The following is a 27,362-nucleotide window of genomic DNA, read 5'->3' as shown; positions in this document are numbered from 1 at the left end:
CACCTTTTACAAGAAAAACTAGAAAGACAGTCTTTGCAACCATGGTGCTGCATGACCGCCTCCGGAACATTGCTGATATCGATGGGAGATTGCGCGGAAGACGCTAATGGAAGGTACTATTTTCCAAACTTTTTCAAAGGGTCGGACTTTTTCTTCCCTCCACGTCCACTAGGCCCTCCACCGCGTCCACCTCGACCTCTGCCCCGACCTTTCCCGCGCATTGGGTCCTTTTTAAATGGCACAAATGATTTTGCTTTGCCCTCGTCCCCTTCAGCTTCAGCACCAGGTACGGGTGCGATGCGGGGCAACAAATATTTGGGAACATGCTTCATATGTGGCTGCACTCGTGTTGGGTGTAAAGGTTTGTCATGGCGTAAGAACTCGAGATCCAGCGGGTTATCTTCGAAATGGGCCTGAAAGTAATTCCGATTGATTAATCAGAAAAAAACCGAAAATAGAGTGAACTAACTTTAAGTTTATCGGAATTCAATATTTCTGTCTTCAGCTCCTTCACCCGTGCCTCGCGAATAGCAGCCTTTGTAACACTCCGTAGAGCATCTTCCATGCGATACCTAAATGCCTCCACTTGCTTCATATCAAACTTATACTCCTTAATTTTGCTTCCTCTGGCGCCTTGCTCCCTCTCTATCTTATTGAACACCACTTCATCTTTCTCCGCGCTCGGCAGACATCCCACAACTTTGTTTTTCCCCCACTGGTCCTTGGGAACTACAAAGGATAGAGACATCCCTGTACGGCCGGCACGAGCTGTACGACCGACTCTGTGTGTGTATGACCGTGAAGAGGTCGGCAGATCAAAGTTGACAACACATGCAACGTCGACGAAGTCAACACCGCGAGTTACCCCATATTCCTTAGCCTTCCCCTTGTCTTTACGATCGCGTTTTCTTGGTCTGCCTGACGGTGGTGAAGATTCGCGTCGCCGCTTGTTGGTTTCAGGTTTGGATGAACTAGGCTCTGGAGATAATTCCTCCACCGGTTCACGTTGAGTCGAAGTGACTGATTTTGAAATCAGACAAGTGTTCAAGATCAATTATGAGACAGAAAACCCACATTCTTCCTCATTATCTAGTTCGTCAGCCTCCTCTTCATCTTCAGTATCATATTCGCCACTAGCGCCGCTCTCATCCGTAGCAATGATATAGTCATAGACACCTTTATTAAATTCCTGCACAACATGATATCTGAATCAAACATGTGAGGCTCACAACATCAAGGCATTGCAAAGATAGATACCTAGAGTTTAGAGGAAGTTCTGAATTCAAAACACAAGTTTTGATTGAAAATTGCTCCAAGAACAGTTTTAGACGGTAACTCCGGTCTACATCATTCACAAAGATGATACATTTGCCTCTGATAAGTTTCAGCTTCAGGATGACATAGATAAGAAGAAATTTGTCGACTTCAGAGCATCTGGACGTTTTCATCAAATAAATGTCCAACATTTAAGATAGAAACGAACCTGACTGAATATTGACTAAGCAGAGCTGCTTCGTCCTCTCCTTCTTCTAATTTCAATATAGCCTACACACAAAAAGGTAAAAGACGACTGGTAGAGAAAGATCCATGGACTTACAGGGTTCCGAAGAGCAAGACCTTTCAACAGCTCAACATCTTCCGTCATAGTAGCGCTCATCAAAAATGATTGATATACTTTAGGAAGATAGCCACCGCTGAAGATGGCTCGAACGTCTTCATCATGTCCGTACGACAGGATGAGATCAGCTTCGTCGATGACCAGGGATTCCAAGGCAGAAAGCGAAATGGTTTTGGCTTGTAAAAGAATCAAAGCCCGTGAAGGTGTGGATATCAGAATATCTGGTTTGTCTGAAAGGAGGGTCCTGGATAAAGAACTCGAAAAAAGTGCTGAAGACCAAGATGCTTGTTTACTCACCGTTGTAAGTGCGATGTAGTCCCAGCCGCCACATTGCAAACAGTAATATCCTTATCGCAGTACGAAATCAGCCCTTTCAGCGAAGTTGAAACTTGTTCGGAGAGCTCCCTCGTAGGAACAAGAATTAGTGCCCTGGTAGTTTGCCGATTCTCATCTTCCGGTGTCAAATTCTAGTAGTACAAACTTAATGCAAGTTTATGAGTAAAAATAGCGACATACCTACACTTTTAATGCTTAGAATCTTCTGCACGACAGGTATGCAATAGGCAGCTGTCTTTCCACTGCCTGTACGGGCGCGGGCAAGGATGTCGCGACTTTCAAGAGCAAGGGGAATCGCTTTGGCTTGGACAAGGGTGGGTCTGGAAAAGCCCGAGTCCGCTAATGCACGCAGTAAACGAGAGTCGAGGATGTGGGAAAACGACGCGAAGGTCGCTTTTTTGTCGACCAGATGAGGCTCCATATTTAAGCAGAAACGAGCAGCAGCAGCTGAAGCGCTGATGGCCAAGGACTCAAAAAAATGTATTACATAATACAAATGAGCTAAAAATACACCTAATGTTCTACAAGTACTTACTACTAAGTAATCTAACGTAAGTAGTATTTGACTCCTTATTGTATGCTACATCTGTATTTCTTGTCGAACAAGCGGCACTGAGTATAGTGGTCAGTGACTGCGGTACCTACATCTCCACCATTAGTAGTGTCTACCATGAGCACTCCGCATTTATAGCAAAAATGGCTGTAGTATTTCTCCGTTAGATTGCCTTCGCTGTGGACAGCTTCATGAAGTTGCTAGAGACTCACGCGTTGCAGCCAGGGGCACCACACTACGTAGGTTATTGTTCAGAGGAAAATATCTATCGGCATGAAGCTTATAGACACACCGTCATGTGGTTGCAGCCAGACTCCTTCTGTACGGGGGTTCCACATCCTGTAGGTACATCAAGGCCCGAGCTCTCGCCGACTTTGAGGGTAAGACAAACCTGGGCAATATTTCCATCCCTTCCTTTTCATTAGTCTATCGATGTTACCGTGCCTACAACGATGTCGCTCTTCTGATCGTGCTACGGTTTGGTGGCAGCTTTTGCACCACTTGTGCGCACATACTGGGAGAGGGCAGATGATGATGTCATGTTGGCTATATTCAACACGATCTACGTGCATGGTTTCCTTGCATCTAGTAAATATAAAAGTTTTAGGACGACGGGGAAGATATAATATTTGTATACCTTGGACACTCTATAGAGACTGCATGGGAGACCACTTCAAGTTCGCCCAGTTTGCCAAACTCTTCAGAAGAAAGGCTTAATTGATCTAGTATTTCCCTGACGATATCTATTCAATCATCATATAAGAGTTAATTTGCATATGCAAGTTGAACGCAACACATACGATACTTGGTCGGCGCACGATCAGCGAGGCAGTCTGGACAGAATATAGGATAACGACCTTCTTGAATTTTTGTCCGAGTAAATTGGGTCAAACAATCTTTACAAAAACCGTGCCCGCACTCTGAAGGACCTAATTTGTCAGCATGAGTGAGGAGTTCACCACAGATGCTACAGGGAAACAGTGCGGGAGGGGATGCAAATGTAAGTAATCGAAATTGGTCCCCGGATTCCCTCCTCTCGGGAATAGGTACATGTAAAAGATCAGACCGAATGGTTGACCTTTCAGCATGCAGAGAAACTTCGTTATCTCCGTCATAATTGACAATGATACGCGGAATGTCTTCTTGGTCTCCATGCTGCATTTGCACGGCCAATTGCCAATCGAGTTCTAAATGGGAAAAAGATGACGCCCCATATTGTGACTTAGCCCTTTCTTCTGCTTGAATCTGTTTATGTAGAGAGACAAGCCAGGTATATTCGGAAGTTGTGCGATGAGGGAAGGTGGCGGCTATCTCTTCTTCGTCTTGTAGTTGTTTCATGAGCTGGACTTCCCATGTGTCTTCTATTTTTGTTGATTCTTCGGCAGTACATGAATTATTCTGACGAGACCCTAGGCTATCCGTGTTGTTTGCATGATCTTGCGCAAGTGAGGTCAACCACTCGAACTCGGACTGTTTCCCGTATCGCGGTACATTGCCCTCATTTACAGAGTCTGATAACAAGTCTCCTATTTTTGCAGAATTGTTATGTTCCACAGCATGGTTACTTGAGAAGGTCGATGCTTGATTTTGGAGCGACATCTGCCATCCAAATTGAGAATGATCTACTTCGGGCGCAAATTTATTGCGATGTCCTCGTTGAACTCGACGGTGCTGGCTACTGTTAGATAAGGCTTTGTCTGAGCACTGTGCCGAATGTGTTCCCCTTCCATTATGTGCTCGGGAACGACCCAGAGCATGATGGTCCACTATGTCATTGAGAAAAGGCCGGACTGCCTCGAGAGAAGTCCATGGCTTCTGTCCCATGCTCTGTATATACGATGCACTGCTGTTCATCAGGTCTTCGACATCGATATGTAGTGACCTATTGATCTGCTTTAAAACGAATGCAGATGGGCGCGTGTTCCGTAAAAATTCGCCTGTAAGAGAACCATCTGGAAGATGCCGTTTTTGTAGTCGTTGGCGCAGAAAGGGTATCATAAATTTGATGTCTTTAGACACCGTGAATGAGGGCCCTCTGGGGGTCATGGAATGTGTGTGCGAATCATATAATGTGAATATGTGCGACCCAGCTATCACAAAACTCAGACACAAAATTGCTTCTGTATCGTTACCGAAGAAGATGACAGCCCGGACAAGATTTGATGGGTCGGGAAACCAGTATCTTTAAAGGAATGAACTAAATAATCAACATTTTTAAGCAGATTAGGTATTTGACATACGATAGAAACCCCTCTAGATCTTCGAGGTCACAATGTGCTTTCTCGGCTTCGTATGTGTGCTTAAAGATGGGAAGCTCGAAAAGACTTGGTAAATCAATATAGTTAGATGCGCCCAAAATCGTCGTAATGTGCATGATCGACTGTAAAGACGCACACATTTATTAGCAAGCGAAAAGAAGATAGGTGAAATTAAGCGCTCACAGTAGCCATGGACGGTGATAGCAACTTTGCCAAAAGATCCTCACTCGAATGCCCCTCTGCGATCAAGTTGAACAATAATCGAGCGCAATTGAGAGAGGCTAGACCACATATCGGTTGACTGCTTCCCGCCTCTGAGTCTTGGTTGTGGAAGTTGCATACAGTGCTTTGGTATATCAGTCTTTTGGGCGTCTCCCAAGCTTGCGCCTCAAATGCATGTCCATTCCAGTCCACAAGGCAATCGATGGACGTATCTAATGACATCGTTTCTTCAAGGCCTAATAAAGATGTCGTCCAGATCAAGGGGTGCCTTGAGGTGCGCCCTAGGTGAAAGCGAGCGTCCCGGAGTTGAATTTGTCGGCGCTGAGCTGGGGTGAATGGTATATCGATGTCAACACCCTCAAGGGATGACCAATGTCGCTTTTAATACATCTCCGCACCATCCACGCCCCTGCATACCCCACGTAGCCCAATATATTTAGATGGCCCACCAAAGATTGATACGGAAATAGTTGGCTGTGCCCCATTGCACACTCGTCATCTCACCTTCTTGAAGGCTCGTGACAATGATGAGTAGCTTTCAATGAACACCGCATGCGATAACTCACAACGTATGTATATGACATGCATAATATAGCGTATTATTGAAAAGTGCTGTGTAAAAATCAGTCAGAATTGCTCATTCCGAAACTTCTATCATTGTAAACAGATAGTGGTGATTGTGACATCTATATCGAGGCGATGCGTTGAAGTTGCGAGATATCGTTATTTGTTGGGAAAATCCTCCACTCATAGAGTTGGACAAATTGCACATAGGTATTCGAGTAAAAGCTGTGGCTGCTCAACCCGCTGCTGGCACTTGGCGGATTTAACCGTTGGCAAAGCGGCCCGTAGTTATATATAGAGGCACATATTGCATTGCGGTACAAACTCATACATAGTCTCGTCCTATATCGTACAAAATTGGTTTCAACAATCATACACGTGAGAGTATTCCGTAATAGAGTCCTCTTGCAAATATATAGACTCGATGGGCTCTGGAGTACTGTCGACACTGACGCCCATAATGAACATTGATCGCTTCACTGACATTACCACCCTTAGAAGCATCTATGATCAAATCTCCACATCGGTAGCAAAAATGGCTTCCAGTAGCAGTGAGATATTTATCGAAAGGGGTCAAATATGAACTTACACCGAGCAACCTGGACTTCGACACTGAAAAACGGAACCAACTCGTGAGCTCAGGTGGCAAGGATTCGAATGAAGGTTGAAAGTCAACCCACCGTAATATGATTGCAGCCGGAGATTTTTTGAATGGGTGTTCGACAACCTTTTCCATGTGTCAATTGGTGTATAGGCAAGAAGAAACAATAGAATGTGTTTACCTGGGCAGTATCTCCAACCTTTTCGGCGCATTAGACGATCCAACTTCTTGTTTTTGCACTGGTGGATATTGTTGGAGGGATCGGGTATTCCTTGCTCGCATTCGCGACACCACGAGTATTTACACAGTGGTAACGGACAAGTAAGAACAGTATTCGCAATAAAATCCTGTCGGTCCACTCGCGTAGTTTTAGAGCATCTGGAAGTTCAGAAATATCGTAAGCATAAAAATGGAAACTGTTTGACGCTACTAACTGAGGGCAGCGCAAAGATACTGAGAAAGCAGAAATCTGAAGTTCTGACAACGCCTCCAGATCCTCCGCTTTCAAGTGAAGCCGATCTATGATTGCTTGCTCAATACCTATAAAACCACACTGAGTAAGGCAAGAGAATTTGTTTAGAAATTTATTTATCTTACTCCCGTGCAGGTGGCCTTCAATCGTACTGCAAATTGGACATTTGATAGGGTAGCGAGAATGATGGATCTTAACTTCGGTATATTGGCGCAGACATTCGACACAAAATGTGTGGCCACAGCCTGAGATACGCAAAACACCAGTTTGCGGCACTTCATCAAAGCATATGCCGCATGATAACGAAGGAGGTTTTGAATGAACGACCGTCCATTCCTCAGAAGGCCTTGACATCACAGCCATGATGTCCTCGAGAGAGATTCTCCACATTGGCTCAGAAGAGTAAGTTGGCCCAGCTATTACTGGATCTGGAAGGACGGTCGCTTGAGCATGGGTATTCCACAGCCAGCGAGCAGTCCATTGCCTTGCACCCCGATCGAAATCCCTAAATCCGAAGAAGGCAGACATGAAAGTGAGACTGAATGAAATATAATGGATGGTTGAATTATCGTTTGCTCAGTCTGAGTATGTCGCCTTATAAGAGGAGTACGTCAATAAACAGCAGCACAACAGATACCCAGAAATACACGGAACAAACACATACAGAGTAGCACAGACACGCACAAGACGCCCGTTGACTCACTGGTAGTCCTTTCGACATTACGGCTGACATGGGGTGCGATATATGCCTCGTATATAACAGGTTCAGATGGCAGGAATGATATGGGGGAATAGGTTGCCTCATCTGACAGTTCATCATGATTTCTCCCAATATACTCCCAGTGCACTGCCCCAGGTCGGCGCTCAGTACTCAGTGGTGACATATATACATCCAAGTAAGGAACCGCAAAAAGTTGGTCGAGTTTAATTCGAGGCGATGCTTATACCAGTTACCAGAAAGGGAGCAGCCAGGTAGAGGCATAGTTTGACCATGATGCGCCACCTCAATGTGAGTCCTGGTCAATGATAGCCACTGAGAAGTTGTATGTTTTGCAATTTGAAGCGTAACGTTGCCGTTTTGTCTTGAATGTAAAGAAGCCTTCAGGCTACAAAACGTTGTTTTTTGGAACTTTCTTTAAGATGAGGTAAGTACAAGTTTGGAGTCAAGGACGTTAGGGATTTGCCATGAGATGCCGTAATACTAAATGCACCGGATGTAGCGGCCCGAGGCATAGCGCACGGACCCTTCCTTGCGTTTTGTACACTAGTTTCCGTTTAGACTTTGACCACGCATATCATGTCGTCTGACCACTCTATCCAACTATCTATTTCAGGAACACCTGAAGAAAACGAAAAGTCTGTAACATGCAGGATGTAAGCCATATTTGCTGCAACGGAGAGTATGCCTTGACGGAATCGTATTCAGTTGTCGCCGCCAAACTGCAAAGTATACATGTCCGACCTGCAACGTACCATACTGCTCCCTGCCATGCTATCGATCTCAGGTGTGTGGTTCCCCTTAATAAATGGTATGCTTATGATTCTAACTTTCTTTGGATCCGCTAAAGGCTCATAGTCAATGTTCGGAGGGTTTTTACAAGAAAGAGATCGAGAATGACATCCAGTCCGGGCCTTCCAAAACAGCAGAGGAGAGGAAGAAGATGCTGGAGATGCTGAGAACCTTCGAAGAGCAAGTTTCCAATGGGCAGTCACTAGGAGATGAGAGTGAAGAGGACGATATGGATGATGGAGCGGACTTGGCAAAACGTTTCGAGACTGTTGACCTAGGTACGTTACATGATGCCGATTATTTGCTTCAAATACTCAGATCACACTATACCTACCAATAGACTCTGTATCTCCTGAAACATTGTGGTCAATGCTTACGGAGAAAGAACGTGTCAGATTCATGAAAGCATTTGACGATCCTGCGAGCGAATTAGCACAACAGCTACTGGCAAGCGAACAGCTGGAGAAAGAGATCAAAGGACCTTGGTGGGATGCACCAGAAGTACGGGAGGACGATAATGATCAGAAAGGCACGACACGCCGGTACGGTACTCGTCCAAGCATGATGGATATTCCTGCGTCGATGGTGAAAGCGGTTCCTACTGGGCACCCTTTGGTGTTCAACGTTTGCGCCATATGGTGAGTAGACTATCGTTCCTCTCTGACACTGTTGCTAAATAACGAGGCAGTATTGCATATGCATATATCACAAGACATCTAGGAACCTCTCCGTTGGGTAGATTAAAGCCAGATGAACCGGAATACCAAGAAGCGCGGCGACTGGTCTCACAACTGGTACCCTTTTTGATTGAACGCAAGTCGACACAACTATACCCTGATGTACCGTCTGTTATAACGGAGATCTGGTCCTTGGTGGATGCAGTGCGTCTCAATCATGCCATTAATATGATTAGCGATGACTGATAGGGTATCTCAAGGGCACCATGACGAGCGACCTATTTGCAGTTCTTCTCCGGGATGCGGCACGGTTGATGAAACCTCTGCGGATAACACAGATTGGACCGTCGGAGACGGTAAACGGAAATGTGCCTCCGTCGCACCCGCATTGCATGCCGGTATTGGTGCTATCAGATCTGGATGAGCTGCTGGGCGACGCTGGGCGAACAGAAAGCACCGGGGGAGAAAAGAGGAGGAGACACATTACGCACAAAATCCGGTTCTATGGGATACATATTTTATCAACGCCAAGCGGTGTGTTGGAGAGGCTTGGAGAAGAGCTGATGGCGCGGGCGAGAGGATATACACAGTAAAATAAAAAAAGCGACTGCGCGGGTACTCAATCTTTCGGGCACGTGATCTGTAGCCAATGGGATGTGTATGATGCAAGAGGACCCCTCCAGTCGTGTCGCCATACAAAACCAGACACAGGCCAATCTCCTCCTCCATCCCGTCCCCATTCCCAATGAGCCACTCACACTCCCATACCATCCACCACCCCCATGACGACCTCGAGGACCTCAATTGCGGCTCCGGGGGCGGCTCAGACACCCTTTTCAATCTTAGGATTGCTTCCATCTTCGTCATTCTCGTCGGTTCTTCTGCTGGCGCTCTTTTTCCCGTGCTTGCAAAGCGCTCAACATGGCTGCATGTCCCAAAAAGCGTCTTTGAGTATGTATATCTATCTTTTATCTCGACTTTTTTTTGACCTTTGCCATCTAGCTTTGCGAAATACTTTGGTTCTGGGGTCATCGTACGCCTATCTTGGTCTCTCTGATTTTCACTGTTTCACATTTTTCTGCTATAGATTGCTACGGCTTTCATCCATCTATTAGCCCCAGGCCTTTCTGCACTATCAAGTCCCTGTTTATCTGACGCATGGAAGGAATACGTAAGCATAGTTGTAATGATCTGCGTCCCCCTTTTGTTCATCTCCTCTTTTTCCAGCCTTATGCCCTGGCCCTTTGCCTCCTGAGCATCTTCTTTATCTTTATTGTAGAGCTTGTTGCCTTCCGCTGGGGGACTGGGAAACTCTCAAAGCTTGGGAAATCACACGGTGTGTTCTATCCTTTCAATTCATGCTTCTATTTCCTGTGGCTGACTGAGGGAAAAGATGCACATGGTCATAGCCTCGGCTCACACGCGGCACACGGTCCAGAGGGTACCTTCAAGTCTTCTGAAGCGCCACCTCTCAAGAGCGAGTCGAGCTCTTCTGACATCGAGAGCGTCAAAGGAAATGATCATGGTCATGGATTCCAAGACACGCTATCCACTCACATCATCGGTGTTGGCATCTTGGAATTTGGTGTTATATTGCATAGGTGTGCAACTCTAGCTGCCTTAGCGTATCATTTCCAGCTAATCTTTTATACTTAGCTTTTTGATTGGTCTCACACTTGCTGTTGACGAAGGTTTTAAAATTTTGTTCGTCGTGATCGTCTTCCATCGTATGTCGCATCTCCCAATGGACGTTGTTTACCCGCTGATACCTTTATATAGAAACATTTGAAGGATTGGGAATTGGTTCACGACTTGCGTATCTTGATCTCCCTGAACGATTCCGCTGGGCACCCATTGCAGGAGCCATTTTATATGGCCTCACCACTCCTCTCGGGATCGCTATTGGGCTTGGCGTCAGACAAACATATAATCCCGGTAGCACAACTGCCTCGATTGTCAGTGGTGTATTGGATTCATTAAGTGCAGGGGTTCTGACGTACACCGGGCTCGTGGAGGTATATGTTATATGTGTTCTTGTGCCATAGTATTTCCTGACCCTGTTTCTCTCTCCCTAGCTCTTTGCACATGAATTCCTCTTTAATAAGGAAATGATGTCTGCATCGAACGGAAAATTGGCTTATGCAGTAGGCTCTATGTGCCTCGGATGTGCACTCATGGCACTACTGGGTCGTTGGGCCTAAACCTTTTGCTCCCAGCCATTCAAACGCCGGAAATGGCAAAACGTTTACAACACCACTATCTCTCAAATTCAATCACACTGTATCACAACTAACTCACGATATCATATCCATGTACACATGCGTTTACGACCTATCCTATCTAGCCAGGGACATCCCGCTGGACTTCGACTCTTACCGCTGTATCGATAGGGTAACTTTTGACGACGGACTCATTGCATTTTGAGGAGATTTGTTGGCATTCAAAATAGACGTGTAACTTTCGCAGTATGCTATCTTGCTTCGGCTATCTAATTACCACTACATGTACAATAAAAGTAAAATGGATTGGAAACCCAACAGTACCCATTTGATCTGTGTGTAAACAATATGATCACCGTCATGCAGCCGGGATGTGACTATGGCGTATGACATCATCTTGCTAATTTGCTTAACAAGATTAGTGCCCAATAAACTTGTTCTTGTAATTGCTCCAAATTTACTCTTGAAAGAAAGAATGGCAGCAGCCACTGAGAACGGAAAATCAGACACGTCTTCCTCGCAGAGCAGCATGCCCCCAGGTATGGTTATGGGTCCTGACGGCAAACCCTGTAAAATTTGTACCGCATTTCGCAACTGGAAACCCGGAACCACCAACTACACGGAAGCAGATTCCAACAGAGCTGCCAAAACCTGGCCTGCACCACCCAATGCGCAGAAAAATCAAAAACAGCAGCAGCAGCAGCAAACTGCCAAAGGGTCACAGTTTGCAGGCTTTGCAGCGCTAGCTGCCGTGCCCGTCGCGAGTGCTGTGAGCACGGCTACCGAAACGCCCAACTCTGAGGAGAGTACCCACCTCGATGCTCCAGGTTACCGCGGCGACGAGCCTCCTCCGGGTTGTCCACCAGATGTCGAGCAGCTCGGACGTGCAACCTGGACGTTCCTGCATACTACCGCCGCTTACTACCCCGAAAAGCCCAACCCCACCCAGCGCGCCAACATGTTGATGCTCTTGCGTTCTATTCCCGTGCTATACCCATGTACATGGTGCGCGGATGACTTTGGGAAGGACATTGAGAAGAATGCACCGGATGTCAGTGGACGTACTGCGCTAAGCAGGTGGCTTTGTGAGAGGCATAACGAGGTAAATCAGAAGTTGGGCAAGGAAAAATTTGATTGCGCCAAGGTGGATGAGAGATGGAAAGATGGCCCACCCGACGGGAGGTGTGACTAGACTTGATGAGGCAAATGGGTAGGTTCATTATATCCAGCTCGGTTTGAGTGAAACTGACCTGCATTGGATCTCCAACTTCATCAGCTTTGGCACTGTTCTAGTATATTAAACAACAATTGATTTGAAAAAAGACATGACAGTGGGTCATTAAACATCCATCTTTACAACATATACTGACTCTCATAATTTAGAAGTGATATAATATATATAATACTATACCTATAAATGCAACCACCACCAAACCACGACTCAAAAAATAGATGGTCAATCCCAACTTGTCGGAGCTCGTTGCGCATCATGCTAAAACAATGTGTTCTATGGGTATACCCAACCAACGATGTGCTTCATCTACCTCAATGTTTGCCATTGACTTGTTGACTCGAAACTATGTATGGTGGCAAGTAAAAATATTGCTTGCAAAGGTATTGTTACAAAGTCCGTTGAGTATCTTTTCGAATACGTTTGGTTTTTTTGTGTCGAGTTTCGGGGTCGCCATCTTGATTCTTTACACTTCTCATGATATACGGGTCGATGTCTGTCAAAGAGACTACTACGTTGGCATGCTTCAAGCCACAACTTTCTCGACGCCCTCTGGGAACTTATACCCTCCTTGTCGTCGGACCTACATTTACAGGTTCAGCATTCAAAACCCAAGGATTGGAGGAGTTCGATTCAAACCTCATCAAAGACAGTCATCTCCAACAGACTCTTATCGTGTCCCCAAAGCGCACTTTCCTTCTTCCCGTCCCTGACACATCTTGCTACCTCGTCAGCCTGGAAGTGCCAGCCCCCGCCCACGTAATCAAAGTTTCGCGTTTCCTCTTTCGTGACCTTACCGTTCTTTCCTAAATACTGTACCTTGAATGACTTCGGGCAGTAGATGGGACTGTGTATCAAGATGGTACCGTGCTCAAACCGGATAGTGACACCTGTCTCAAGAGCATTCAATGTGATGCTACAGCTGAGAGAGGCTTGCGCGGCCAGTTTCGAAGCTGAGAACGTGAGATTGAAGACCGTACTGCTGTCGACAGGTGTGAGAGGTGTGTTGAGCATGCTTGCTGAGATGTTTGTTGGCGCAGAGAAGCCGTTCGCCGGGTTCTCGTAGAGAGCGAGGATTGCCTAATCATGCGTACAGTTTAGTTGTAATTATTCGTCCTGAGCGGAAAAGAATCATACCCAAAAGAGCGGGTAAGGACCTCTGTATGAAGTATTGTCTTTCGTTAACAGGTACATCGCAGTGGAGCAAGGCACCTACAAATCAAGCAAAGCCCCTCCGCCCAAATTCGGATCCAATATCCTATGGGTGACGGGGATGTCTGGAAATATTTTGTGTAAGCATGATTTCCGTGCTGCAGTCAAAAACACAACTACATACCGTGGATCCCGAAGTTTCCAGACAAATCAGCATGCAGCAGAACAGGCAGTCCGAGGCTTCCCTCCTCTGCGATCCTCTTGACCTCAAGACTAAGAGGTTGGAACCTAGTCCACACAGCTTCCATGAAGAAAACATTGTGTTCTCTTGCCGCAGTTATCAAAGCTCGAAGTTCAGCGGCATTACAGGTGACAGGCTTCTCGCAGAGAACGTGTTTTCCAGCCTTAATTGCATCCAACGCATTCGTATAGTGGTAGGTATGTGGAGTACCTTTTAAGATACGATATGAGTACTGAAATTAAATTGGATGGCAAGAACTTACCGATGTAAATAGCATCGACGTCCTGTGCAATGACGGAAATTCAATAATCAGGACCAAAAGCAGCAACATGAATATACCTTGTCCGCATATACCTCCTCATAAGTGCCAAAGGCTTTGATAGATTTGTCTCCTCCAGTTAACCGGTCGATGAATTCTTTGGCTTTCTCTACGGAACGAGACCCAACAGAGGCAACTTTGTGCACAACATCATGAACACCGCGGCTGAAAATTCGTCAATGGCCATGTATTCGAAAACTGGATAGAAATACGTTTTTGGATCTATCAACAAGTCCTAGATAGGGGTAATGTCGCTCAGGTTGGTTAGCTCCAACTTAAAAGCACAATGAAGCTTACTTTAACGAACGCTGCAGCAATATTTCCTGTTGAAATGATTCCCCAACGAAAAGTGAGAGGAGTGATTTCAGCCATAACTAGATGTAGTGGGAACAGATAAAGAAGCTCCTTCGAACATATGATCCAAGTTGGGGGAACTTGATGAAGGCGGGGAATAATCGTAGGGATATCGGGATCATCGGTCCGCCAAGTCTAATTTTGTCACCGACAAGAGGAGACACTCACCCATCGCGACCATTACACAGGCGGCCGCTGGACACATTTTTGGATGTGTTTGGCCGATGTATGTCAGACACAAATAAACATGTGTCTGCCACCTCCATCCGATATCAGTGGGTGACACAACAGGCCGAAATTCATGTGGCTGCCACATAAGTGCCAAGCACCGTTTGTGTCAGCCACATTCTAGCAAATACATATTTTTTTGTAGGCTTTTCATATGTATTCACAGTATAATATCATTGTGAAATTTTATTTTTGGTCTTTCATACAAGATTAGGTTATAATAAAACACCATATATTGAGCATGAAGCTGAAGCTAAATAACTACTAATCTAACGTCTATCCTATAAAGTACTCACTGGGTTATTGCATCCACAAATACCCATTCCACAGAGCCAAACTATGGTGTCGACAATGGCGATCGATTCCGGCTATGGCGTTGACGATGTTGTGTTGCGCATCCAACTATCACCCATTCTCCAGAGCCAAACTATGGTGTCAACGATGGCTATCGATTCCGGCAATGGTGTTCTTGGACCTTGTCAAACTTCAAAGCACATATTCTTGAACCTGTGGTGTTAAAATAAGTAATTTTCGCCATGGATAGCTGTCTAAAAATACTCAGCAATAAGCAGGTTCTTGCACCAGTGTGCGATCTACAAATCAAATGTCAGTCACCAAAAAAAAACTATGCCCAACCATGCCGCTCAACGCGTTCCCACATATTGGGAATCTGGATCTTTCCAGTGCATGGCTTTTAGTACATGAAAGGGCTGGATCTCTTAACAATGCACGGCGGAAAACACGGTGCCGCTGTGCGAGATCATGGAGGAAAAGATGAAAGCGATAACTCGTTGCTGTTGATCAAATGATCACCGGTGCCAAACACTAGCAAACTGAATATTAGGGGCTACATGTTCTCAACATCAACTTCAGATTTAGTTGCGTTTACACATACATTTCCGCATAATTAATAACTATATTGTAGTGGAGTCTAGTGGCTAAAAAGGTCTACCTGTTGAAGGACCACTAAATAATTGAGCAATTGCATTACCAAAATTTAAATGAGGTTCAGGCAGCCTCGAAGAAGAATTGGAAGGAAAGGACTGTATAGTGGTGGGTTGTGGGTCGGATGTGACATCGCTAGGGCTGGTAAAAGAGCGCTCGGAAGGGTGGCTTGAGAAATCTAAGCCTTTATTGGTCCTGAGAGAGTCCATCTCCAGACATTCAGCAATAAATCTATTCACAAGCTTAGCATAACTCATTGAGAATACAAGAGAAAACTCGGACTGTTTCAACTCAGCTGTATTATCTCCCAGCTCATCGTCAAGCCTCTTGAGCCATTGATCAACTTTGGACCAATAGTCTTCGCCATCAGCCACCCGACCGCGAGTTTTCCCAGCGGGAATGTTTGTTTTTTGCAATTTACGTTTTTGGTAGCAGAATGACCCGAATCGCTAGAGTTGTCGGTGCTTGGTGTTCCAAAATCCTGGTCATTGTTCTCCTCTTCTGAGTTGTTGTCATCCTTCTCAAGTTCAAAGGCCGAAAACATAGATGAATGGTCCCAGAAAAACCGCCACTTTACATTGCCACGTTAGTGAAACTTTTTGAATCAGAAATATTGAAGACACACCAATAACACATGTTTTGAGAGGTAAGCTGTATTGGAATTTGCACCAGACTCTGACGTAGGCAGACAATATTTCACAATGAGGCCCGCCGCAAATTCTTGCACAGAAGTAAACTTTGGGCCTGGAGTTATGCTTTGTATGATCTTTAATTTCACACATCAGTACACGGCATATGGTAAACCGGACAACCACACACCTCTTTTCGAAGCGTGTTTCTCTGAATTGTACAAACGGTTTGTATATGCGCCATCCATTTGGCCTCACGTCCCAGCCGATTCAGGATGTTGTCAAGGTAATTGTCTGCGGGCTTTTTTTTCATCTTTGCCTGCAAATGCATTTGTTTTAGACCGCCAATTAAAGTGAAAAGAACGCACCTCAACATCGATGTGAAGCGTCTTAAAGGACTGTCTAGAGGGCTTTAGAAGCTCTTTGATACAGGTTGATTTAATGGCCATCTAAAAGCTGGCTCAGACCACCGTGTTCATAAAGGCAAACAATGACTCACCTTTTGTGCATTTGATAACACAAAGTTCTCATCTTTTTGCAGCTCATAATCAGCCAAAAAACTGCTCAGCTGCCCGAGTCCTTGTAGATGTGTTTGCGTGGCAGTCAGTGCTTTATGCAGACGAACTTCGGCCCCAAACTGGCAGGCCAACATCATGATTCGACTTATCACTTCGGTCTAAGGAGGTTGCTCTTCAGGCACGGCTGTACAGATCTGCGGGTTTACGAGTTAGAAGCAGTTTGATGTAGGCGTTATGTAAAAAACAAGTTTACCTGATAAAGAAAAGTGAGATCTGCACTGTGGTTGCTTGTGAGGTTGAATCGGTGAACCAGGTTGTCAATAAACAGCTATGTACCAGTTGGGCGGTCCACGTCACGAGAAACAGGCTGTGATGCAAAAGCTGGGTCAATCGAAGAATGAGACATTGTGGATTCAGAATCAAGCAAACATCTCTTACCTTGCTTTTATACCCCAAGTTTGATTTGCCATGTTTGCCACAACAAACGAATCACATCGCGTTTGAGGTCAATCAACAATTCGCGTCGCGTTCGAGGTCAATCAACAATTCGCGTCGTGTCACATCAACAACAACAAACCTATGCGTCACATAAAAAGGAGGCGTCAAAGTTATTCCAAAGGTTTGCTCACCTTTTGTCTCACTCTCTCACTCCCTTAACCATCAGTCTGATATTTGTGTGGTTTCGTTATCTTGAACCGCTCAACATGTCTACCAACACTCTTGACAATTGTCTACCATCCCGCCTGCTGTCGCCTAAGACTCCATCGCCAAAAAAAAGTTTCAGGAAGCACAACCAAGATGAAGACGATGAGGCACCTAAAAAGTACCTGTCAACTCTGAATGCAGGTCAGTAAACAAACCTTGTTAAACCTCAGCATAACCTACCCTGACCTCCCACCCGTAGGGCTTGACGTTACTGATGGTCTGCCCAACTACAGTTTTTACGGCCTTGGTAAATAGAATCTTATCACGAATGCACTTGAACTTACACCATCCAAACTCAACTAGGTGATACCCCTGGATCAACGTGCCAAAGCGATCTCGAAGACCAGCCGGTTGTATCCAAAATGCCTGAAAAGAATGGTGCGTTTCATAAGTTGACAGTATTGCTGTGAAAGGTTGAGACCACTCACATCCACTTTATTAGACCATTCCTCCAAGGTTCCCCGCAACAAAACCACAATCAGCTTGAACAGGGCCTATCCACGTTCCCGACGCGATCTGGAGGCAGAGATTACTGTTTGGCGTGAAATAGCCATCGAGGCAACAAGAGAAGCTGTGGCCTATAAGAATCAGCTTTGAACGGCATGGTTGGACCTTGCCGCAGCACGCCAGGAGGCCCAGTCAACTAAAAAGGCGGTAAAAAACTTGGTTAGGTCTGTGAAGAATTCCAAACAACGCTCTGCATACCTGACGTTGGTGGTGGAGGGTCTAGAAGAGCAGTTGAGGACATATGTCAGACAGGAACACAACACAGCAATTATGCTGGTAGAAGAGAGGCATTGGAGCCAACAGCTGAAAGCAGCGTTGACGTCCCATGGCATTAACGTACCGGTTTACATTCCTCCTCAGCCTTTGCAGTCTGACAATCCCATTGCTATTGTTTAGACGGTTTGTGAAATAGAATCTGCAGCACTTTCAATACTATATTGTCAATTTGGCCTTACAAAAGGGATGCATGAAATATAACGCACCTGGGTAGTATTCCTGAGACCTGCATTACTCTGCGGTGTTTGTGTTTGTAGCGGACTGACGTATTACCAGGTGTTCTGAGGTCAAAGCAGTTGAAGTGTGTCGCGGGTGCAACGCGTCCACCTACGTCACCTGACCCCTATCACCTGACCCCTATCACCTGACCCCTGATCTGTTTAATGAGGTTCAACATTCCCCTCATTCGCGTTCGTATAAATACCCGTCCCACCGGTAAGCAAACGTTCGTATATCAGAAACGCGACAGGGCCCAGCTCTCGCGTTGGTTAGAGGCTTGCCAGGCGAGGGATCACCCCTGGACCGGGTCTGTCAAACTGCCAGCCAACGCAGGAGCTGGGGCGTGTCATGATTGCAAGAACCCTGCTCACCGTTGGTTTTTGCATGCACAGATGTCGGCCTGCCAATAGGCGCGCTATACGGTACGTCCTTGGAAACTTTTCTATGCATATACCAAGTTTTAAATCGGAAATCTGTTCAAGCAGACATGATCTGGGAGGGTGTATGCCCAGTGTCAGCCTGAGGTATGGGAGGATCCGTTGGCTTTTGACTTGATCTCTGCCTGGCGGGCAGCAGATGCAAGGGAGGACACAGACTTGTTAGATCTAGATCAAGGTGAGTCACCATGTTTGCCTACTCGTCATCTGCCCATTCACGTACTTGTCAATAGATGTCTTGATTCCATCGACCGACGATACGTCGACGCCATCCGTTCACAACATCTGGACGCCGTCGATCCACGATGCGTCAAAGAATCGGTCGACGGACGATACCTGGATGCAGTTTACGAACAATACGTCGACGCCGACGGCGTTGATCCACGACGTGTCGACCCCGTCAACCCGTGAATCGATGACGTCGATCCACGACGTGTCAACGCCGTCAACCCGCGAATCGACGACGTCAGCCCACAACGCATCGACCCCGTCAACCTGCGAGTCGATGCTGTCAGCCCACAACGCGTCGACCCTGTCAACCCGCGAGTCGATGCTGTCAGTCTATAACGCGTCGACCCCATCAACCCGCGAATCGACGACGTCAGCCCACGACGTGTCGATCCCGTCAACCCGTGAATCGACGACGTCAGCCCACAACGCGTCGACCCCGTCAACCCGCGAGTCGATGCTGTCAGTCCATAACGCGTCGACCCCGTCAACCCGCGAATCGACGACGTCAGCCCACGATGTGTCGATCCCGTCAACCCGCGAATCGACGACGTCAGCCCACAACGCGTCGACCCCGTCAACCCGCGAGTCGATGCTGTCAGCCCACGATGCGTTGACACCATCGGTTGACAATATGTTGACACCGCCGATTGTACCTTCGCAATCGTCGACCAAGCTTTCGCTTTCGTTACCTCAGCGAGACCCATCCGTGCAAACCGCCAGCCTGAAAAGGCCATACAATGGGCTTTCCAACAGTCATCGCAGCCGCAAGTATCAGCGGACGTTACAATACAATAAGCACGGACACACACCAAAACCCAGTCTTTTAAGCATGCTTCCCAGCTGCCAGCCAGAGGCTCTCAACGTCAAGCTTGACACTTTGCCTGCCACGCAAGGCGCCTATGGTGCTAAACCAACAAAACCCCACAAAAGTCACCTATATAGCTTGGATGCCATCAAGGCCCTTGGGTTCCGCATTATACCTTGGGATAGATGGTGAGTTACAACTCTTCTGATCTGTTCAGTTTGATGGAGTTAAAGCTAATGCACTATAGCACCCCCGTCCCGTTTGTTTCTGAAGACGGACGTATTTTTATGGTTCTGGCAGGCCGTCCTAAGGACCCTGCATACGAACGTGCCACGGAGGAAGCATTTGATCTACTGAGGGAGGCCGGACACACCACAGTGTTTACACACAAAGACTATTCAGAAAATCGTGGTCATTATCCCGCACTCAACATCGGCGTTACACACGGTGTAGGGACACACTCTCCACTCAACCGCGTCCAGCGCCATCCCAAAATCACTGCCAAGCTCTTGCAGTCGGAAAGCATTCAACAAATGGCCAGTTTTGCCAGCAGTAAGTGACTCCTATGCCTGTTTTGTGAACCTGTTTTTAAACACATCCACAGGTGCATTTGCTACATGGAGCCCTAAAGTGTACAACCACTATAAGTTGTACATGGATAAGATATTCGCCAATGACTCCACGCTAGTCCGACTGTTTCGCCGCAGCATATTTCCGGCGGCCACCTTCAACCTAGGGTCTGTGGTTTGCACCATCCCGCATTTTGATATCAAAAACTGTCCATATGGCTGGTGCGCCATCCAGTCTTTAGGGAAATTCAATGCCAAAAAGGGTGGTCACTTTGTGGTGTGGGGCCTGAAAGTGGCCATTGAGTTCCCTGCAGGATCTACCATCCTTATGCTGTCCGCCGTCCTAGAACATTCAAACACCAGCATTGAACACGGAGAGGAGCGTGCTTCCTTTACTCAGTATGCTTCAGGTGGCCTGTTTAGATGGGTTGATTATGGCTACCGCACCGAGAAGGAGTTAAAACGTACAAACCCCAAGCTTTATCAAGAGCAAATGGAGCTTAGGCCAACACGATGGAAGAGGGGGTTGGGCATGTTGTGCACCTTACAAGATCTTATTTCAAAAGCTGCGTTTGAGGTCTCTGGACAAGTTTGATCTGCTATTCTTCTTGTAGAATTCTAGTAAATAAATACAGTATGGTTTTACTTCTATCGAAAGTCCAATGTTATTTGACCTGGATATACCACAGATGCTTGCCTGCTACGTCGAGGTGAACTAACACCTCCAGAAGATGTTCCTGCTGAAGCATGTTGAGGCAAACTGACACCCCCAGAAGGTGTGGCTGCTAGAGTAGGGGTGCCCAAGGGGCTCTGGGCATGTTGTCTCAAGGCGGCTGTTGGTGTTTTGGTTGGTTTGGAAGTACTTGATTGGGAGGCTTCTCCTACCTTCCGTTGAACAATGGCTTGAGCCACACTTCTTTGAATTATAGCATCTTCGTTTAACGGGGCAGAGTGGAGGTGAAAACTTTGGAGATGAGCAGCATCGCGCATTTGACACATATTGAGGAGGAGCATATCATCCAATGAGTTTTGATGCAGTATTGTTGCCTTAGTCTGATCAGTTTGTATTTGCTCTTGATAGATGTATTGTAGCCCATTTGCCTGGCATCCATGACGTTGACAGTCATGTTGAGTATTTACGGTGCAAAGAAGGCAACTCCACGGAATGAAGGACCATTCCTGCTGAAGAATCAGACGGAGCATAAAAACTGGCTGCAGTTGTCCAGCAGGCAATATGTGCGACGGCGGTTGGTGTAAAGCTGTTTGAATAAGAATACCATCGGGCCGGTTTTGAAGATGGTTTGGAGAGCCAACCTGCTGCAAGATCTCTCGAACACACCCTATCAGAGGCGGCTGGGATGGATGAATTTGGGCAATGACAAACTGTCCTATGGTGCATAGATCCTCGTTTCTCAGATAGACCTGGGAATTGGTTACATACAGTTGTTGGCTGGCTGCAGTATTGAGCACAATGTTGGGAAGCTTTTGGCCACATAATGTGCGATGAAATGGTTGAGGATCTGTGCCATTAGATTTGCATGAACCTAGGCCATTGCATTAGACCGCTCACTAGTAGTATAGATTTGTAAATATAACTTACCAGCCTTACTGGCAGCAGGTTTCTGCAGTCCCAAATAGCTAGCTGGTGTTGAGTCTGGAGCATCAATAAGGTGAAGACCTCCAGGTCCAGCAGTGCGCCACTCTGAATTAGCCACATTTGTTGGATCCTTTTTCCAAGACTGATAAAGCTCTTGTGGAAGAAAAAAACCACCACTAAGAAGATGGCGAATCCGATTGCCTTGCGCAAAGCCACGGGCAATATCATGTGAAGGTGCTTGGTGATTACTGTGAATGCTTTTTGCACGGATAATAGCATTGAATGACTCAAACGATTCCGTGGCAAACAATATTGCTGGCCCAAACCGACGGACATGTTCTGGAAGATGAAGAATAATGTGAAATTTGGTTTTGTTAAACCACGCGCAGGTCCATGTTGCCGTTTTCAACAAAAAGTATTTGATGTCGGCCTCTAATCTGGGCTAAAACATGATTTAATTTAATAAAACAATTTAAAGAAAGACACAATGAAGACGCACCAGGTACTCATCAATGTTAGAGATTGCTGGCTGCCAAATAACTGGAACTAACGTAGATAGGGACACCCATGCATCATAAACCTCCTGAGAAACCATGTTGTAGATGACAAATGGCGCTACTTGAGCAATAATTCGGAAATCGCGACCAGTTAGTGACCCGGCATAGTTCACTAGTGTGGAGCCATTTAATGTGGGTATACCTAGACCTGCCACACTGAGGCTGTTTAAACGAATAATCAAAGTTTGCTTTTTAGCAGGAGTAACCTGATTTTGAACTAGGTCTCTCCAAAAATATTTAACGAAACCCAGCAATACAACATGCAGAATTTTGACGGGAGTGTCCTGATGAGGATCCAAGCCTGGAATATAGATTTAGCTAGTAAATTAAAGCAAAATATTTCAATCGCACCAAGTTTCCATACGGGACTTTTGATGTCTCCAGGAAGCTTATCGACAGCCGCTTTAAGAGCTTTTTCCTTTGCCTGAGTAGAAACTTTTCCCTTATAAGATTTGAAAAGCTTTTCAATAAAGAAGTCCTGGAAAACATCCTTGATGCCAGTTTCCGTTTTTGCAGCTCTAAGTTTTGATTTTGTGCCAATCATCTTAGCTTGCTCCAAAAAAGAGTCAAGAGTAGCCATAGTCTCTTTCTTGCGACGCGGTTTGCCAATCTTAGAATCAAAGGTGATTAAAATATAAATTGTTATAAAACAACTTTTACGCACCTTTATAAAATCACTAACCCTTCGAAGCATTGACTCCATAGACTCCTTGTACCTCCGCCGTTTGTGAGAAGGCCGTGTGAAGGTATCTTCAGAATCAACATCACTATGGATTGAAAGGGTAGGAAAGTTGGGTCGAGCACAACTGTCATGTGGAAGATTTTTGTGTGGGCATTCTTGACTGTCAACTCCTTTGGCCCAGCAAATCTGGCAAAAATATTTCCCTTGCATTCCAATATGACAAGCAAACTCGCTATGCATAGGGTTGTCACCCAGAAGTGCAAATACAGGTGGAAAAATCATAACGGCCTCTTTGTGTATACAGTCCCATACCCAAATACCATGTTTTTGAGCCAATCTAAAGTTAAAATGATTAGAATATGTGCAGCAAATATAAGATAGTGACAACTTACTGAAGTTGATCAACCACACCATCAAGCATTTCTAGAGGTGGCGCAATATCTGAAGTGCATAGAAAATGGATATTGTATTCTTGTGAACTCTTTTTGCGAGGAAGACCAGCTAGAATAAATAGGTAGCTGTTGTGCTTATTCCACTTCTTGGACTGGTTTCCCGACGTATCGTCACAGTACATCCATAGCGGCAGAGAATAGACTCGGTATCCCTTTGCTAATACACGCCAACGATTGCCAATAGTAGGATCTGTACGTGTCCATTTCGACAGCCCAGGCCCCGAATGGATCGCACACCTGTTTACTTATAAGAAATTGAATAAAATATATAAAATATAGTCCATACCAAATATTCGTGAAGGGTGTGACAAGTTATACAACAAGTGATCCTTTGACAACTGAATAAAATTCTTTAGCAATTGGCTTTGCGTGATTTTGATTTCGCGATCTTCGGACACAACCCAACCACTAGGAGTATCTTCCATAAGCCAGGCTTTGGCATAAAATACACCTTCTCGGAGAAACCATTGAATAGGAATGCAGCAACGTCCATCAATCAGCATAGTTGGTTCAAAGATGAAAAAATCATTATTATTGAGCCGTATCATTGGAGTACCATCCTCAGGATTGATTTCACGCAGCCAACCCGAAGCTTGATAGGTTTCGCTAATCGATTTGCCCGTATCTTCAGGATAGAAGTAAAGGAACGGTCGGACTTGAGGATTAGACATTTCCTATTCAGATTGGTTAGAAATCAAAAGTATTCATTTGTAACATATAGATTCATACCTGGGCAAGAATTTGAGACAGAGAATTTACAAAGTATACATTGCCCAGCTTGCCCTTGTACTCCTTCGTCTCAATTCCACACAAATTCTGCAATGCCTTGTTAATGCCTTGCATAGCCTTAACGCTAGGCACATCGTTGACGCCATTGATACGCAGTAGCCAGAGAAATAAATCCAGCTGACGACGTGAAAATAGTGATCGTGGAAGGTGCATCAAAACATCAAGAGAACAAGTCTGATTTATTGATTGAGCAGAAAATCTAACCGATGGCAGGCAAAGACTCACAATTTTATCAATCCACAGATACCATTTTCGAGCTTCAGCCGGGTCGGTGTGAATACCGCGCATACGTTTTCGGGGCAAAGATTCATTATCAACTTGTTCAGTGTCTGATTAAAAGTTAAGGACTCAAACAATATGCGCTATTTAGACGTTACACACCTGAATTGGCTTGCTCATTGCTACTCTCAGAAAGCGGAGGACTGCCACCACCATCATCAGATCCATCACTCTCGTTATTAGAATTTAGAAAATCCAGAGTAGCTTGACATATTTGGGCAGACGCAAAGTCGATGGGAGATGGATCCGACATAATTTCATCATCGTTGAATAGATTCCAGTCAATCCTGGTGAGTGGAGAGACCGTCGACAAAGTGGTTGAAGAAGGTGCAGCCGAGACCCTAGAAAGGCGAGGGTCATTGGCAGGATACAAAGGCTGGTGTGGTTGACGAGATGCAGACACAAGAATTGCACGTAAGGCGTCCTCTAACAAAAGGGACTTGTTAACCGGTGGCAACGAGGTTTGTGAAGAAGCAGAGGATTTCTCTTTGGTATGAAATGCCTGCAGAGCTGTTTGGTGTTTTGTGGTGTTGAAGTGCTCATTGAGGTGGTGTTTTTGGCGACCTTTTGTATCTTGACAGACCCGGCAATAATAGAGTGTTTGACCGTGTACAACTTGTCGTTGAACGACTATTCTTAATTCAGCCGAGTAGTAAGGTGGACCGAGAGTGATGTCACTAACCAGCAGGGTCAATGCCGAAGACCATTATTAGGCTGCCGTCAAATTAGCTGCCACAAAAAAAAAGAATCAGAACACGACTGTGGTAAGGAAGTGGATTTGAAGCTATAAAACAGAGACTCATTGACGCACTGGTTATTTTGTGATTTTTAACGCGGCTAAACACATCGCCGACGGATGCTAATTTTCAGTATTAAATTTGGTTTTATTTTGTAAATCTAAACGTATTTATTTGTAACTCCGATCGACGCCAAAAAAACAGTGGCGAAGGTCCCGCCGTGTACAGCTGCGCTACAGTCAACATACAATGAGCGCGTTACCAGCAATAGAAGATATCCAAACCGAGCCGTCAGGACCGTCTTCGCCTCTCGCCGTCGCCTTAGAGGTCCTCTTCGAACGCTCTCCTATCTTGATCAATGTCCTTGAGCCGCAACTTTCCGCCGTTCTCAAGTCCAAGTCTTCAGTCATATCATATACGGACCTAATCAATGATGCTTTGGAAGAAATCGAAAAGTGGGACGTTACAGCGCAGTCGGAGTTTATATCTGGGCACCCCCGCATCGGAGAGAGCAAGAACCTCTCGACACTTAGTGCAAGCGAGCAAGGTGCTCAAGGATTGAAGCCGACACCGCCAGAGGTCTTGGCTCGTTTGCAGCACCTGAATGCATGCTACGAACGTAAATACCCCGGCCTGCGGTATATTACCTTTGTCAACGGACGAAACCGTGCTGCCATTGCCGAAGAGATGGAGAGCATGCTTGGAATTTCTCATTCATTATCAGATGTGGACCCAGAGGTGGAAAGCATATCACCAATTGATGTCGAAGGCGATGAGTGGAGAAAGGAACTAAGCCGCGCAGTCTACGACGTTGGACAAATTGCAAAGAGTAGGCTCGGGGCATTGGGTGTTCATTGATATATAGTAAAGCGAAAACATGGCATTCATAGCATACATAAGTCCAATAATGTTTACAAAGAGCGAATTGACCTGTAAGTCATAAAATCCTTCCACATAAATCATAACTAAGAGTGAATTGAGTGTTGAGAATGCTTAAACATTTCAGCCCGTTCACGCTCTGCCTTGCGCTGTGGAATAAAAAAGAATGAGATTATCCACGCGTGCACAAAATTACTAGCACTCACCTGGAGGGCGGCTTCTCTCCTTTTAGCAAACTCTGGGTTTGACTGATACATCGCTTTAAGCAGCTCTGACACCATGGCGGCTTCCTTTTTCATTTTCATATTTACCAGTGCTTCCTGTTTTTCACGTTTCTCGCGTTCCAGCTGAGCAGCACGGTTTAGCTTCTCCTGATGTTGACGAAGAGCCCATTCCTTCCGTTCTTTCACCCTGCGCGCGGCCTCTTCAGATATACGCGTAGGATTAGCTCTAGCCTTCATGCGAATGTCGTAAGCCTAAGCCAACACAGATTAGGACCACACGATTGAAGATGTAATTGAGGAAAGGACTACCTTCCGCTTGATTGCATCACCAAGAACTTCGAAAGCTTCATACACCTGAAGCATTGTAGATTGGTTGAGAATCATTATCAGAATCGATACTGAGCCGGGATAAATACCTTGCGAAACTCTTCCTCGGCATGCTGTTTATCAGACTCAGATGCATTGGGGTCGAGCTTGTCCGGATGTGTCTGAAGAGCCCTCTTGTGGTAGGCTTTCCTAACTACATGAGCCGTCGGTGTAAACCAGGGAAAGGGAATATATGCGTCAGGAATAACTTACTTTCGTCATTAGAAGCATCAGACTCGATTCCGAGCACCTCGTAATGATCCTTGAAGAATGGCATGATCTACAAAAAGAAGTAAAAAAATGAAGTGAAGTGTACAAGAAATATATCAAGGCAAAAGCATCCAACACCTTGCACCAGGTAGCACAAGCATATGAAAGCCAAGTTGAAATCAACCAGAGTTGGC

The 27,362-nt window shown here is 45.7% G+C and overlaps 11 protein-coding genes across 11 annotated transcripts; 6 read left to right on the top strand and 5 right to left on the bottom strand.

The window, feature by feature from the left end:
• Positions 1-116: 116 nt before the first annotated feature.
• Positions 117-4,957, bottom strand: JR316_0008119 (ATP-dependent RNA helicase dbp9; the record flags this gene model as incomplete). The annotated part of the gene is made up of 14 exons (XM_047893835.1): positions 117-413; positions 470-1,020; positions 1,075-1,205; positions 1,258-1,434; positions 1,484-1,545; positions 1,598-1,862; positions 1,916-2,085; positions 2,139-2,423; positions 2,800-2,898; positions 3,023-3,092; positions 3,145-3,250; positions 3,308-4,689; positions 4,748-4,887; positions 4,949-4,957. 14 exons carry the CDS (start codon positions 4,955-4,957, stop codon positions 117-119), a joined length of 3,744 nt encoding a protein of 1,247 aa, XP_047747150.1.
• A 3,032-nt stretch (positions 4,958-7,989) lies between these two features.
• JR316_0008118 (uncharacterized protein) lies at positions 7,990-9,404 on the top strand (the record flags this gene model as incomplete). Its single annotated transcript, XM_047893834.1, has 5 exons — positions 7,990-8,129; positions 8,201-8,412; positions 8,475-8,772; positions 8,823-9,015; positions 9,072-9,404. 5 exons carry the CDS (start codon positions 7,990-7,992, stop codon positions 9,402-9,404), a joined length of 1,176 nt encoding a protein of 391 aa, XP_047747149.1.
• Positions 9,405-9,556: 152 nt separating this feature from the next.
• Positions 9,557-11,012, top strand: JR316_0008117 (Zinc-regulated transporter 2; the record flags this gene model as incomplete). Its single annotated transcript, XM_047893833.1, has 7 exons — positions 9,557-9,762; positions 9,814-9,844; positions 9,899-9,982; positions 10,039-10,412; positions 10,468-10,538; positions 10,591-10,826; positions 10,887-11,012. 7 exons carry the CDS (start codon positions 9,557-9,559, stop codon positions 11,010-11,012), a joined length of 1,128 nt encoding a protein of 375 aa, XP_047747148.1.
• A 493-nt stretch (positions 11,013-11,505) lies between these two features.
• Positions 11,506-12,222, top strand: JR316_0008116 (FAD-linked sulfhydryl oxidase ALR; the record flags this gene model as incomplete). The annotated part of the gene is made up of 1 exon (XM_047893832.1): positions 11,506-12,222. The coding sequence occupies one exon, from the start codon at positions 11,506-11,508 to the stop codon at positions 12,220-12,222; it is 717 nt and encodes a 238-aa protein (XP_047747147.1).
• A 565-nt stretch (positions 12,223-12,787) lies between these two features.
• Positions 12,788-14,345, bottom strand: JR316_0008115 (D-xylose 1-dehydrogenase (NADP(+)); the record flags this gene model as incomplete). The annotated part of the gene is made up of 9 exons (XM_047893831.1): positions 12,788-12,844; positions 12,901-13,341; positions 13,399-13,420; positions 13,478-13,538; positions 13,598-13,864; positions 13,917-13,938; positions 13,994-14,138; positions 14,186-14,208; positions 14,271-14,345. 9 exons carry the CDS (start codon positions 14,343-14,345, stop codon positions 12,788-12,790), a joined length of 1,113 nt encoding a protein of 370 aa, XP_047747146.1.
• Positions 14,346-15,786: 1,441 nt separating this feature from the next.
• JR316_0008114 (uncharacterized protein) lies at positions 15,787-16,781 on the bottom strand (the record flags this gene model as incomplete). Its single annotated transcript, XM_047893830.1, has 5 exons — positions 15,787-16,071; positions 16,126-16,266; positions 16,320-16,448; positions 16,498-16,578; positions 16,629-16,781. The coding sequence occupies 5 exons, from the start codon at positions 16,779-16,781 to the stop codon at positions 15,787-15,789; spliced, it is 789 nt and encodes a 262-aa protein (XP_047747145.1).
• A 570-nt stretch (positions 16,782-17,351) lies between these two features.
• On the top strand, positions 17,352-17,949 carry JR316_0008113 (uncharacterized protein; the record flags this gene model as incomplete). The annotated part of the gene is made up of 3 exons (XM_047893829.1): positions 17,352-17,493; positions 17,656-17,730; positions 17,795-17,949. 3 exons carry the CDS (start codon positions 17,352-17,354, stop codon positions 17,947-17,949), a joined length of 372 nt encoding a protein of 123 aa, XP_047747144.1.
• Positions 17,950-18,979: 1,030 nt separating this feature from the next.
• On the top strand, positions 18,980-20,991 carry JR316_0008112 (uncharacterized protein; the record flags this gene model as incomplete). Its single annotated transcript, XM_047893828.1, is given in 4 exon segments — positions 18,980-19,010; positions 19,025-20,015; positions 20,075-20,379; positions 20,432-20,991. The coding sequence occupies 4 exon segments, from the start codon at positions 18,980-18,982 to the stop codon at positions 20,989-20,991; spliced, it is 1,887 nt and encodes a 628-aa protein (XP_047747143.1).
• Positions 20,992-21,044: 53 nt separating this feature from the next.
• JR316_0008111 (uncharacterized protein) lies at positions 21,045-25,005 on the bottom strand (the record flags this gene model as incomplete). The annotated part of the gene is made up of 10 exons (XM_047893827.1): positions 21,045-21,940; positions 21,997-22,435; positions 22,493-22,851; positions 22,902-23,160; positions 23,233-23,569; positions 23,625-23,928; positions 23,971-24,358; positions 24,414-24,590; positions 24,699-24,802; positions 24,855-25,005. 10 exons carry the CDS (start codon positions 25,003-25,005, stop codon positions 21,045-21,047), a joined length of 3,414 nt encoding a protein of 1,137 aa, XP_047747142.1.
• Positions 25,006-25,738: 733 nt separating this feature from the next.
• Positions 25,739-26,347, top strand: JR316_0008110 (putative allantoinase 1; the record flags this gene model as incomplete). Its single annotated transcript, XM_047893826.1, has 1 exon — positions 25,739-26,347. The coding sequence occupies one exon, from the start codon at positions 25,739-25,741 to the stop codon at positions 26,345-26,347; it is 609 nt and encodes a 202-aa protein (XP_047747141.1).
• Positions 26,348-26,454: 107 nt separating this feature from the next.
• JR316_0008109 (Chaperone protein DnaJ) lies at positions 26,455-27,235 on the bottom strand (the record flags this gene model as incomplete). The annotated part of the gene is made up of 5 exons (XM_047893825.1): positions 26,455-26,517; positions 26,575-26,844; positions 26,902-26,946; positions 27,009-27,112; positions 27,172-27,235. 5 exons carry the CDS (start codon positions 27,233-27,235, stop codon positions 26,455-26,457), a joined length of 546 nt encoding a protein of 181 aa, XP_047747140.1.
• Between the last annotated feature and the right edge of the window lie 127 nt (positions 27,236-27,362).

The sequence above is a fragment of the Psilocybe cubensis genome, chromosome 7 (genome assembly GCF_017499595.1).
Source record: "Psilocybe cubensis strain MGC-MH-2018 chromosome 7, whole genome shotgun sequence".
NCBI classification, from domain to species: Eukaryota; Fungi; Basidiomycota; class Agaricomycetes; order Agaricales; family Agrocybaceae; genus Psilocybe; species Psilocybe cubensis.
This window is presented reverse-complemented; position numbering and strand designations above follow the sequence as displayed.